The following is a 13,718-nucleotide window of genomic DNA, read 5'->3' as shown; positions in this document are numbered from 1 at the left end:
TCCAAATTTTATTACTTGCTACAACTACCTAGTACACTTGCTAGTTAGTGTTCTCTCAGCTTTGTGACAGCTAGTGCTGGAGAGAAGAGAATTTTACAGCTACATAAGCTAGAAGAATTTAGGCAACAGGACTATGAAAATGCCAAACTGTACAAAGAAAGAACCAAGGGGATCCATGATAAATTCATTTTGAAAAGAGAGCTCAGACTTGGACAACAAATTTTATTGTTTAATACAAGACTAAAATTTTTTCCAGGGAAGCTCAGATCAAGGTGGTTTGGACCTTTTCTAATCAAAGAAGTATCTCCCTTTGTAGCAATTTCAATTAAGGATCAAAAGAAAGGGAGAGAATTCAAGGTCAATGGCCAAAGGTTGAAAGTTTATCATGGAGAGGCATTCACAAAAAACATATCTTGTGTCAAGTTGATTTTCCTTGAATGAGAAACATGAGGCATCAAGCTAGTGACGTTAAAAGAGCGCTTGTGAGAGACAACTCACATTTCTAAACCTTTACTCTTGATAGAATCTAGTTTAGGAATTTTTATTTTTAGTTATTTTCAAATTTTAAAAATTCTGCAATTTCTGAATTTTTAGTTTGAATGTAATGGTGGAGTCTAATTTTCATATTAATAATGAATCATATTGTTAATTGTGTTTGCAGGTTTTGGTACAAGTTAGAACAATGTGTGGAATTGTATTTTAAATGATGCTCATAAATTAAGTAAACACTTTTAGGAAGAAGAGTTGAGGTGCAGAAGTTAATTTCTGAATTTGATCATTCAAGTAGACACTTCAAGTGCATAAAGTGTCTGCGCAGAAGCCATTGATTCTGAATTTTGCAGTGGAACAAGTGCGTAGATACTCTAATCATTTGAACTTGCCACGTGCAAATTCGCGCAGACACTCTAATCACTAAGACTGTCCACGCGTAAGACTATATAATAAAAACTTAAAAGGAGGCTCCTGCATGACTACTTCAGGCATTTAAAGTGGCTATGCGCATGTGTGTGCTGCTACTCTAACCATTTGAAGTAGACACGCGCACAGGTCAGCAATTTTAAGTTCTAACTTGAAACACTTAAAGTTGTCACGTGATTTGCACATTTCCATTAAGTAGACACTCTAAATGCTTAGAGTGAACATGCTCACGTATGATTCATTACAAAATTTCCAGCGTGTCTACTCTCCCTATTTAAAGTGTCCACTCATTCTGCATAGCCATATAAACCTTCCAGAGTGATAATGCAAAAGCATCCAAACCCTAACCTTGAAACCCAGCTCTAAAAAATTTGATTTTCCTACGTAGTATTAACTGTATTTTTGTTGATTATCTATTTCTTCTTCATCTGCAAGTAGGATTACATCATTTCTGCACTTCAATTTCAGTTAATTCTTCCTCCAATTTTGAAATTTCTGATTAGGATTCTTCAAAGCGTGAATTGGGGAAATTAAAATTGGGGGCAATTTCTGTGAAATTATTGATTCAAATATGAAATTGAAGGTTAATAGGGTTGATTCTATGCTCAAATTGTAATTTTTAATGGAAGATTAATGCTGCATGAAGGATTTTTGTATGAACATGTTGTTGAACTTGTGCTTGAATATGAGACCTGATTTCTGAGCAAATTCTTGTGAAATTTCTGCATTTTAATATCTGAAATTGCTGAAAATATTATGAAATAATTTTTTATTAATCAATTGTGCTAAAAAGGTTTTCAGAATGAATTTCATAAGTACTAATGTGATTTTTAGTAGTGAAACTTTTTGAGCTGATTGTTCTGAAATTATTCATCTAATGCACTACATTGACTGGTTCTGAATTTCACAGTCTTATCAATAAATGTTGATTCTGCACATGTTGATCGTATCACTCTGCATATTAATACACTGCACATGAAAACTAGGGGTTGAGCTAAGCATGAACATCAATTTTACACATATATTGTTGCAATTGTAATGAATTGTTGATGATTTGCAGTTGTTGATGAATTGTTTAAAATTGTATACAACCCCTGGACACAATATTCTTTGTGTTTCAAATTAGAAAAATTATTGAGATTGTTGTAATATTTGTTGCAATTTTATCAAGTTTTAAAATTCATATATTATATTAATTTGTGATTTCAGAAAAAGACATGGCAAGCACACCTAGAGGAACTCCAAGATCTAAGAGGGGAAGATTCTCAGCTGGTCCTTCTTCAAGGACTATACCTGATCATGATCCTAGATTCAGGAGCATTGCACATGAGAACTACTCTAAGGCCAATATCTTGAGGAGGAAAATAGTTCAAGATAGGAATTTTGATCTAGCTGAAGGAGAGCACCCTGAATTTTCTGAACAAATTCAGAAAAGAGGATGGGAGATTTTTACTACCTTAGCTGGAAAAGGGTCCAAGGATATTACACAAGAATTCTATGCTAATGCCTTAAAGACCAAGGGAGACCATTTACCTGCAAATCACACTACTATTAGAGGTACCGTAGTGGACTTTTTTGCTGAAAATATTAACAAAGTCCTGAAGATCACTGTGGAAAAAGAAGAAGGACAATAGGATTTCTCATATTTTGGGAGAATTATTGATAAGGATTACACTAAAATCTTCCATAAAATTGGTAGATGTGAAACTACATGGGAGTTGAGTGCAAGAGATGAAGCTAAAAACATCCTTACTCCGAAGAATATTCTGACCAGAAATCTGCTGCCCTTTGCAAAAGTATGGAGTATTTTCATACTTAGCTTATTTATGCCAGTGATCCACAGCTCCACCATTGCTGTCAAGAGAGCTGAACTTGTTTTTGCCATAGTGAGTGATTTCTACATCAATGTGGGAGAAGTGATCAACACCTGCATGAAAACAATTTTGAAAACAAAAATGGACTCATTGGGATTTCCAGGGTTGATTACTCTACTTTGTGAAGATGCTGGATTAAATTTTGGGGAATATTATGAAAAGAGTAAGGCCAATCCTCCTATTATAGCAACTATGATAAAGGAAATATTTGCCACCACACCAGTCACTGCTACCTCACCAATTCCTACAAAGTTTAAGAAGGATTCTCCTGTCAAACTCAAGGCTTAATTATAGAAAATTTTGGACAGACAAGACTCCTTGGCTGAGAGGCAGAATGCCTTACATAAGAGAAATAAGGCCGGAATTTTGTTGATGAAAAATATAATGTTGAACATTGGAAGAAGCAAAAATGAAATCATATAGGAACTTTATCCTCCTTAATGACTAATGCCTTAACAACTTCCAATTCAACAAAGGAGAACAAAACAAAAACAATGCTAAATAATAAAATAAAAATAATTTTTTTTATCAACAATATATTACTCTCCCCCTCACACTTCAATTTTACATTGTCCTCAATGTAATGTATAATGGAAATGTAAGTAAAATGTAGTAAGGAAAGGAAAAGGGAACTCCCTAATCAAGCATAAGTGGCCACTAGCAAGCGGACCTCCTCAATGGTCTCCAAGGGTATGTCCTCATGAAATGGCTTCAAGCGGTGGCCATTCACTGTGAGTACTTTATCCGTTCCAGGCTCCAAAATCTGCACAACACCATAAGGAAAAATCTTAGTCACGATATAAGGACCAAGCCACCTAGAACGAAACTTACCAGAAAAAAACTTGAGGCGAGAATTGTAGAGGATCACTTTCTGTCCAATGGAGAACTCCTTCCGCATTAATATCTTATCATGAATGAGTTTTGTCTTCTCCTTGTACACGTGGGAGTTCTCATATGCCTCTAATTAGATTTCTTCCAACTCCTGAAGCTAGAATTTTCTGTGGGGTCCGGCTTGGCTCAAATCAAAGTTGTAGTTCTTGACTGCCCAATAAGCTTTGTGCTCAATCTCCACCAGGAGGTGGCATGCTTTGCCAAAGACAATCCTATATGAAGACATCCCCAAAGGAGTCTTGTAGGCAATACGGTAGGCCCATAATGCATCCTCTAGCCTCTTGCTCCAATCTTTCCTGTTTGGTTGCACTGTTTTCTCCAAAATCTGCTTCAACTCCCTATTTGATACCTCTGTCTGTCCATTAGTCTACGGATGGTATGGAGTTGAGACCTTGTGGGTGACACCATATTTCTTCAGCAGGGTTGAAATGTTCCTGTTACAAAAAATGACTCCCTTGATCACTGATGATTGCCCTAGGCACTCCGAACTTGCAAAAAATGTGATCTGACAAAATCTACAACCACATGAGAATCATCAGTCCGGGTGGCCTTGGCCTCGACCCACTTCAAGACATAATCAACAGCTAGCAAAATATAGAAAAAACCAAATGAGACAAGAAAAGGACCCATAAAATCAATACCCCAAACATCAAATATCTCACAAAATAGCGAAGTTTGTTGAGGCATCTCATTCCTGCGGGAAATAGTACCTGCCTTCTGACACTTTTCACAATTTTTACAATAGGCATAGGAATCAAGAAACAATGTGGGCCAGTAAAAACCTGTATCTAAGACTTTCCTAGCGGTGCGTTGCGGTCCAATGTGACCACCACAAGCGAGCGTATGACAAAAATGCAAAATGGACGGAATATCAAGCTCATGCACACAACGCCTAATGATCTGATCACTACACATGCTCCATAAATAAGGATCATCTCATACATAATATTTAGCCTCACTCCTAAGTTTATCTATCTGATGCTTTTTAAAGTAAACAGGCAACTTTTTAAAGTAAATAAGCATACCATAGATCCTTACCTCTCAGCTCTAAAAGCTGCTCATCTGGAAAGGGCTCACGGATGGGTAAAGGCTCCAAAGTCTGTGGAATCCTACTAAGGTGGTCTGCTACTAAGTTCTTAACTCTACTCTTGTCTCTGATCTCTATGTCGAACTCCTGCAACAGTAACATCCACTGATGAGCCTAGGTTTTGCATCCAGCTTCTTCAGTAGGAACTTCAAGGCAGCATGATCAGAAATAATAGTTACTTTAGTTCCTAATAAATAAGCACGAAATTTATCTAAAGTAAAAATAATGGCTAAAAGTATCCTTGTCATTCAGGTGTTGCATTGCCTCAAATACATTAAATGTAACTTTCTCATCATGTAGGCACAAAATTAATTGCCCTTGTTGCACATCAATTAGCACTCTTCCAGTGGCTAGAAAAGGTCTTCCAAGGATCACAGCCACTTCGGAATCTTCATCCATATCCAGGATAACAAAATCTGCTGGAAAAATTAACTTGTCCACCTTCACAAATGTAACACCCTAAATTTCCTTCACTCTATAAATGATTGTTGAATTATATCAACCTCATTGAATAAAATATAAGTAAAACATAGAGACTCTAGAACTAAAATTTTCTTTAACAAAATTTACCGAAATGAGTCTGATCGGTAAAGAATCGCGTAATATAAAAAGAAAATAAATATGTAAAAAAAATTTAGACTATCTAGAATAGTTTTATATGATTTATAAGAGAGTTAGAAAGATCTAAAAATGGAAAATAAACAAAATTGCAAAATTTGACCAAAATGACCAAACTATCCCTAAAAATATCTAGAATGGAGGCCCTTTTTGGGCAAGCAAATGAATGAGATAAATTCTGAAATTTTCATAGTAAATTATTGGACCAAATAGGGTTATGTACATTCAAGAATAAGGCAAAAAATTCAAGCACAAAATTCAAACCAAATTTCTCAAAAACAGCCCACGTATGATGTGGAAAATGACCTATTTTGTGCCAAAAACTTGCAAAATTTGTAACATACCCAACCCAATTTAATTTGCATGTTTTCTTGGCTTGAAAGAGAAGCCAATTGACCAGTAAATGAAGCACGAAAGAAGCTGGAAGGAAGTAGCCAATAAGATAGAAAGGCACGTTAAGCAATTTCCATCCAATTTTGAACTTAGGAACGTGACTACCCAACCAAATGGGACTAGAAGATACACTCTAAAGTAGCTAAAAGAATTAGAAAGCAACCAAGAGGATTTGAGTACAATTGGATAAGGAATCTAAGGACAAGAGTCATGATGGAGGGCAATTTTGGCATTAGGAAAGATAGCCATGTGTAGGCTTATAAGAGAAGCTTCAATTGGACCCCAAATTAAATCTCCATACTTGCTACAAGAGGGAGTAACCGTGAGGGGCCAAAGGAGAGAGAGAAAGATCCAATAAGAGAAGAGCTTGAGTCATCTAAACTTTCAAGAAATGATGAAGGAATATTGACTCAAGTTAATACATTATCCCTTGCCAAATTTCCTCATTAAATCATGACCAAACCCTTTCCAAAGAAACTAATAATTGGAGGAATTAAGATGAAAGAAACTAGACTTAGCAAACCAAAGAATTAGAATCAAATTGGACAAGTACAAAGTTATAAAACATGACATTATGACTTTGAAAATTAGTAACCATACCTTGAAACTTTGGGAGCAATTTGAACATAGATGGGAAACTATTTGTGAAGCAAAAATACTTATCTAAGACTCTTCTATTTAGTCGCAAGCCACCCACAACAATTCAGCCAAGACAAAATTTTAGAAACCTATTCAAAGTAAAGTGCCATTTCACATAAGAATGAGCAACCATGCAAGGGAGAGAGAGTTTCCAAACTTAACAATCTTTAGCAACCTTCAAACACTTTTACAATCAGTCCCACACCTATCTCTTGAACTCCACCAAGTTGAATCATCCATCAACTTACCATAAAAGTCCTAAAGTAGACAATAAACCTCACAAAATCCACAAAGCAACCAACTTTCTTGATAAAAGCCTTGATCACGTGGAAGAGGAGACCAAAGGAGGTGGAAGATCACTTTCAAGAGGAGGAAAAGAGTAAGAGAAGGAGAGAAATAGGACTTCCCAAAGATCAAGCCAAGATCAACCAAAAATCAAGTAAGGGGGAGTACTATTTCATAAATTAAGAGAATACTTTGCTAAATGAATTTTGGAGTCAAAGGGGAGCCTTTAACCCTTTTTATATGATGGAAATTTCATGGTCTTAGTATACATTGGAAAGAAAATTTGATTGGAAAAAAGAATTCACAAGAAAATCACTAAAATAGCAAAAACAGAAAGTTTTGCAGAAAAACTAAAATTAACTGTAAAACAATATTTTAATGGAACTTTGTTAATGACTTTGTTTTCTATGTGTTATTTTCATGAATCCATGATATATTCATGTGGATTTCTGCTTTGGAATTGATTAGATGGACTTTGGAAATTTTCTATGAAATTGTATATTTTCTGTCATGGATAAATATGGGTTTTCTATAAAATTTGTTTCTAAGGGTGTATTCTGAAAATTTTCTCTTTGATCTATGTTGTGTGATTTTATTTAAGGATAATTAAGTAAGATATATGATTTTCTCTTTGGTTTGGATTATATTGGAGTTAAAAAGTATTCTTGGGACATTATTGAAGATTTTTGTATGAAACTTTAATAAGAAATGGACTAAAATTGGAAATTTACTATGAGGAGGACCTATGGAACCTTGAACATATTTGGAACCTCTGGACTATATGAGAAATATGATGAAAACAAAGATCTAAGATTAAATTTGAAAGCTTGAACCTTGACATGATGATGGACTATAATTTTGGACTAAAATATACCTTAAATGTGCAAGACACTTGACCACATATGTGGTAGAACCAAGAGAATATTTTAGAACTTGTGGAGACATGATTCAAGACCCATAAGCTGATTAGAAATGTTCTGGACTATCTAAGAATTACCAAAATGATTGAGAAAAAGACCTTTTTGCAATTAACATAAAGTAAAAGGACTAAATAGCAAATAATGTAACATATGAGAAAACCTTTGCAAAAATTTTTGTTAGTATTTTATTCATCTGTATAATTATATTTTGAAACTTTTTCCCATTGGTTTTACTTTTTTGGATTTAAATTGAATTATTTATGATTTTTCTAAGTTTCTGCTACATGAAAATAGTATTCTGGGAGCAGAGTCTTGATTCAATTTCGTTTTAATTTCTCTTTGTGGTATTATTTTATCTCTATTCTTGTATAGAAATATACTTATTAATGGAACTTTTCTCATTGATTTCATTTAATTTGGATTTGAAACAAAATAGATATGAATTTTTTTAACATTATGATGTCTGTGAATGATTTCCTGAGAATAGCTCACTATAAATTCTCTTCGTCTTAAGTTCCATGCACAATATTATTTTATTTATATTTTTTCACAAAATTATACTTCATAAGTAAAATATTCCCTCTGAGTTTGCATAAATTGAAGTTAAATTTAAACACTTATGATTTTCTCAATATGTTGTTTTATGAGAGTAACGTTTTGTGCATGCTACTGAGAAACCTATTTTCATTTTAAAATGTATAAGTGACATTATTTTATTATTATTTTTTAATGAAAATAGAGACTATAAGAGAAATATTCCCACTGGTTTGATGAATTTTGGACTTAAAATAAAATAGTTATGACTTTTCTATTTGACTTATTCTGAGAAGTATGTTACTAAGAGTGACAACGAATATTTTAGACTTTTTCTAGAATCTAGAAGCCATAAATTTTTAATTATATTTTTATATGAAACTAGACAACCAAAGTGAAAGAATGTCACTGATTTCATGAGTTTTGATGATGAATTGTATGATTTTTCCAATATTTTATTTTTAAATTGTGCTATTCTATGAAATGAACTGATAAATTAAAGCACGAATTGATGTCTGGCAATATTTTTATTTTTGAAGTATTTTTACATGAAATAGACATGTTAATGAGAATAATCTCACTGGTCTCATTTATTTTGGATGAGAATTGAATTTATTATGAAGTTTACAATATGCTGGCTGTTTAGTGAAATGATCTGAGAACAGCAGAGGTAAACTGAAACTTGATTAATTCTTTGGAGGCTTTTTGTATTTTGACTGTAATTTTATATTATAGTAGACATTTAAAGGAAGAAAACCTTGGTGATTTCATGATGTTTGGACTTGTATCGAATTAGTTATGAATTTTACAAGTTAGTTCATGAAATCTGGAAAGTTTTTATTGTTAGCCATGTCCATGTAATTGATTGTTCTCTTAAAATAGAGATGTTATAATGTGCTTGTTGGATAATTAATGGCTATGATATTATTTTTGTTTGTGATTGTGAAAGAGGTTGAATACGCCACGGTACAGGTGAGGAGTAAATAGTGTTGGTCTTACCATAGGGGATAGGAGAGTGCCCAAGACTTACAAGAGACCAAGTCTAGCTAACTTGTGTCGTAGGCAGTGGGAACTTTGTTAGCCTATCCTGATAGACATTAGAGCATACAAAGATTGGTTTGAGTGTGGGCTGTTGATCACGAGTGTCGCGCTTGGACAAATTATTAAACACCAAATTGCATAAAAATTATGTAGTAAGAGATGCAATCCGAGTCGTCTCCCAGTGATGATAATGTTATACGATTATGAATTTGGATGGGGTTTGATTTATAAAATAACACTGATTAGAATGAAAAATTAACAAGAATTGAAAATTCTAATCCAAGAATTTAGAAGAATTATAACCATTCTATCACCGGATTCTAATGAGATACATTAGCCAACAAATTTGTGATTAACATTAAATTCGTATGAAGACCCTCATGCATTTGATTAACACACATGAAGACCCTCAATTCAAATTAGCATTCACATGAAGACCCTTATGCATTTGATTAACACACAATCGATCAAAGTTTAGAAACCTCTAAAACTTAATTGATTTGTGTAAATTTAATTCACCATTACCATTAATCTTAGATCTCAAACCTAAAAATCTAATTCATATTCCTTCAAAAATTAATTACATACATCAACCGAATAATATGTAATCAAACAACTGCATAATTATCAATCCAAATGAATAACTTCAATTCAAAAATCTAATTAGCAAAAGGAAAACGAAAAAAGAGATGAAACTGGATTTGTTGTTGAATGAATTGAAAAACCAATCCTCAAGAATGTCTCAGCTCTTTTTCAATCCTTGGATTAAATGAAAGTCTAAGCCTTCATTAATGGAGGAAAATGAAAGGTAAATCGTGAGAGAAGAGAAGAGGCAAAGAAGAATAGACAAAAACCCTAAAACTTGTATTATTTCTCTCAAAAAACAACCAACCGTTTTTCAACCTGCTGCCTTAATTTAAATACAGGCCTTTTAAGGGTCAAAACATTAAAACTAATTAATAATTATTCAATTACATTAATCCTCTACACAATAGTTGTCTATGGAATCCTTATTTGTTCAAGTTTGAATTTTGAAGGGAAAGTTATGCTTGTAATTGCTGCCCAGTATCCATGCTAAATATGAGAAGATATTGTGTGGTATTTTTGACAGTGAAGATCTGTCTGTTTCAATTTCTAATATGAAGAGAAATTGTATCCCTGGATGTTAGCTTCAAAACACAACTGGAATGGGCTTAAAGGGACATTTGTGGATTGAGATATGGCCTAAATACTGCACCAAGGTCAGAAACTGTGAGTGCATATTTCTCACTTTTTCCAGGCCCAATTTCAACATCTTATCATCAAAATTAGTTTCTGACCTCTTCATAGGAATTGTGCGCCTTCTCTCAGCATTCCTACAAATCAAGAATCATAATAAAATGAGCTCTATAACACATGATATGGCCCATAAACCAAAACAGTATCAAAATTTACCTATTGCTGGACAAATTAAATAAAGCCCAAATAAAATTCAAACATCATAAAATGATCCAATTCAAACTAACTAGGCACAAAAGAGGATTAATGAGCTAGGAATAAGAGGAAATAAGATTGTAAAAATTTCAACTGATCAGCTGCTGGTAGTGATCATAAAATAAGAATTGTGCACTTATGTTTTGTCTCCGGTAAAAGGAGAAGATGTACCTATGACACTACCCAAATTGCAGACACGAAACTCCCAATCTCAACCTGAAAATAAAATGTTGGATAATTAATTAATTACTCCATGGAGAATTCACGGACAAAAGACATTGAATGATTATTTCTTGATGCTTGAATGTTGTTTTGTTCATTTAAGCATAAGTACGGGGATGTTTGATATCATTGATGCCTAAATAATGTTTTGTTCATTTAAGCATATGTATTGCCTTGTATTATTGTTTATGAATTTTTGTACTCACCCCTCTTCTTTGTTTTATGTCTTTTGACAATGTTATGGATACAGAATGACTTTCCTCTAGATGGACCAAAGGAGTAGGTGATGAGCTAACTAGGGAGTAGCTTAAGATTGTTGCAACTAATTACATATTTAGTGATTTGTTTTTAAGGGTCACTATGTAGACCTTCGGTTCTTTTATGATGTAATTAATTGAATGACAAGAAGAAACTTAGAAGGTTGTAACCTATTGAGCACTATAATATTATGCCATTGTATGATATTAGTGCTTTTGTGTAAAAGAGTTAGTTGATGCTTTAGACATAATTAACTCTTATATATGTTATAAAGAAAAAACTTGGGTATTTTCCTAGGAAGTATCAAATAATGGAGATTGAACTATTGGGAATAGGGACGTCTTAACCAACACATCCTCCATTATACCATACAGGTACTTGATGGATCTATCAGCTAGTTGGAGAGCCATTTTTGTATTTTTAACTTTACCAACTCCCAATTTCTTCAATTTGGAGAGAGGCATTAAGTTGATGCTGGCCCCAAGTCGCATAAAGCCTTTCCAATGGTCACATTCCCTATAGTGCAAGGGATTGTGAAGCTTCTCGGATCTTTCAACTTTGGAGGCAACTTTTGCTGCAATATGGCACTACATTTCTCAGTAAGAGCGATTGTAGCATCCTCCTTCAATTTTCTCTTCTTTTAAAGCAAGTCCTTCATGAACTTAGCATACAAAGGCATTTGTTCCAGCACTTCTACAAATGGTATATTTATGTGTAGCTTTCTAAAAATGTCCAAGAATTTGGAAAATTGGTCTTTCTTCTCTTTGTTCTTGGGGATGTGTGGATATGGCAACTTAACATAGGGAGGGGGAATTTGAGGCTTGTACGAGTCTTCCAAGATCTGTTTCTTGGTTCTGTTCCAGTATGCCTCATCCACCACCAACTTCTGCCTAGGCCTAACTTTCTCTTTTGGTTTTTCTTGTTCAGGCTCACTCTCCCCATTTCTATTTTCTGCAATATCCCTGGCTTGTCTAAAACTTGAGTTGCCCTCCTTCTCGTCTTGTTTTTTCTTAAGTTGTGGTTCCACTACCTTGCCACTTCTGGTGGTGATGGTTTGGCAATATTCTCTTGAATTTTCCACTGTATTCCCAAAGAATGTGTCTTGAGCTGGTTCACTATTTTTTTTAATAATTGGCCCCATTTGGTTTTCCAATTCTTGGCTGGCCATCCTAGTGCTTGTGTCTTGCATAAATAAATTAGTGGTCTACGTGAGTTGCAGAAGTGCCTTCTCAAGGGTAGATACCTAATTTGGAACTTGGAGCTGTTGGATGGCTCCCAAATTCTGAAAATTCTATTGTTGATACTGCCCACTTTGTTGGAATTGCTTGTTGCTGGAGTGTGGGAATGGAGGTGGAGTTGATTGTCTTGCAACAAAATTCATATTTGGCCTGAAATTCTACTGATTTGATGCTAGGTATACAGGCCTCTGCTGGAAATACTGTTGCTGCTGCCAAGATGCCCTCTGAGGAAAATTCTGGTGCTGCCTTTGTTTTCGTAAGTTGTTCATGTAACTCACTTGTTCAGAGAAAGGCTGTTGCACAAACTCTTCTCTGTTTTCACTAGTTTCCTCATGATATTCCTCTTGGCTTGTGGAAGTTACATAGTGTACTGATTTATTCCCTTCAAACTTCATGTTTTCAAGTTTGGCATTGAGGGAATTCAATTGCTGTGACATCAATTTGTTTTGAGCTAGCAATGTATCCAAGGTATTCAGCTCCAGCACACTTCTTTTTGAAGAATTCCTTTCCGTGTGATTGTAATTGTTAGATGCGATGTCTTCAATAAGTTGGCGTGGTTCTTCCAAAGTCTTTTGAGCGAATGAACCTGCAGCTGCTGCATCCACCATTGTCTTTGTTGCTACATTCAGCCCATCATCAAAAGTTCTTAATTGAAGCCATTCAGGTAACTCGTGATAAGGGTAGCTTCTCAAGAGTTCTTTGAATATGTCCCATGCCTCTTGCAGTGTTTCATCTTCCCTTTGAGAAAAAGCCAGAATTTCTTGCCTCAACTTGGTTGTTCTAGAGGCTGGAAAATACTTCGTTAGAAATTTGCGCTCTAAATCATCCCAAGTAATAATACTTCCTTCTGGTTGGGATAACAGCCAACTTTTTGCCTTATCCCTTAAAGAAAATGGAAAAAGAGACAACCGGATAGCCTCATCACTCACACCATTCATTCTAATCATTCCACAAATGGTCAAAAGATTCTAAATGTGCAAGTGGGGGTCTTTAGAAGGATGTCCAACAAATTGCTCTTATTGGACCACTCTCATAAGGTCAGGTCTGATCTCAAAGTTGTTTGCTTAAATGGGAGGTCGAACAATGGAGGTGGGGTTTCCTCTCGGTCTTGCACGTGCATAATCATCCAAGGTCCTTCGTTCTTCATTGGGATTTCCTGCCATTTCTGTAGAATTCTATTCTTGTGGGTCTTTTTCTTTTTCTTTTTCTTTTTCTGAAGTTTGTCCTTTCTTTTTGTTCTTTTTCTTGAAATTAATAATTAGCTGATCAAGTTCCTTGCGTCGCATCAACCAATTCAGCTCTTGCACTTAGAAATTTCCTACAAACA

At 34.6% G+C, this 13,718-nt stretch overlaps 1 protein-coding gene across 1 annotated transcript; it reads right to left on the bottom strand.

Moving 5' to 3' along the window:
• Positions 1–11,793: 11,793 nt before the first annotated feature.
• Positions 11,794–12,321, bottom strand: LOC113871624. The gene has a single exon (XM_027508721.1). The coding sequence runs from the start codon at positions 12,319–12,321 to the stop codon at positions 11,794–11,796; it is 528 nt and encodes a 175-aa protein (XP_027364522.1).
• Positions 12,322–13,718: the final 1,397 nt, after the last annotated feature.

Source organism: Abrus precatorius, unplaced genomic scaffold (genome assembly GCF_003935025.1).
Source record: "Abrus precatorius isolate BTA unplaced genomic scaffold, Abrus_2018 Scaffold7, whole genome shotgun sequence".
Taxonomy (NCBI): domain Eukaryota; kingdom Viridiplantae; phylum Streptophyta; class Magnoliopsida; order Fabales; family Fabaceae; genus Abrus; species Abrus precatorius.
The sequence above is the reverse complement of the archived record's forward strand: the minus strand, read 5'-3'. Positions and strand labels throughout refer to the sequence as shown.

Coding starts and splice junctions, on each gene's coding strand:
- LOC113871624 (XM_027508721.1), bottom strand. CDS start 12,321: ATGGCCAGCCAAGAATTGGAAAACCAAATGGGGCCAATTATTAAAAAA.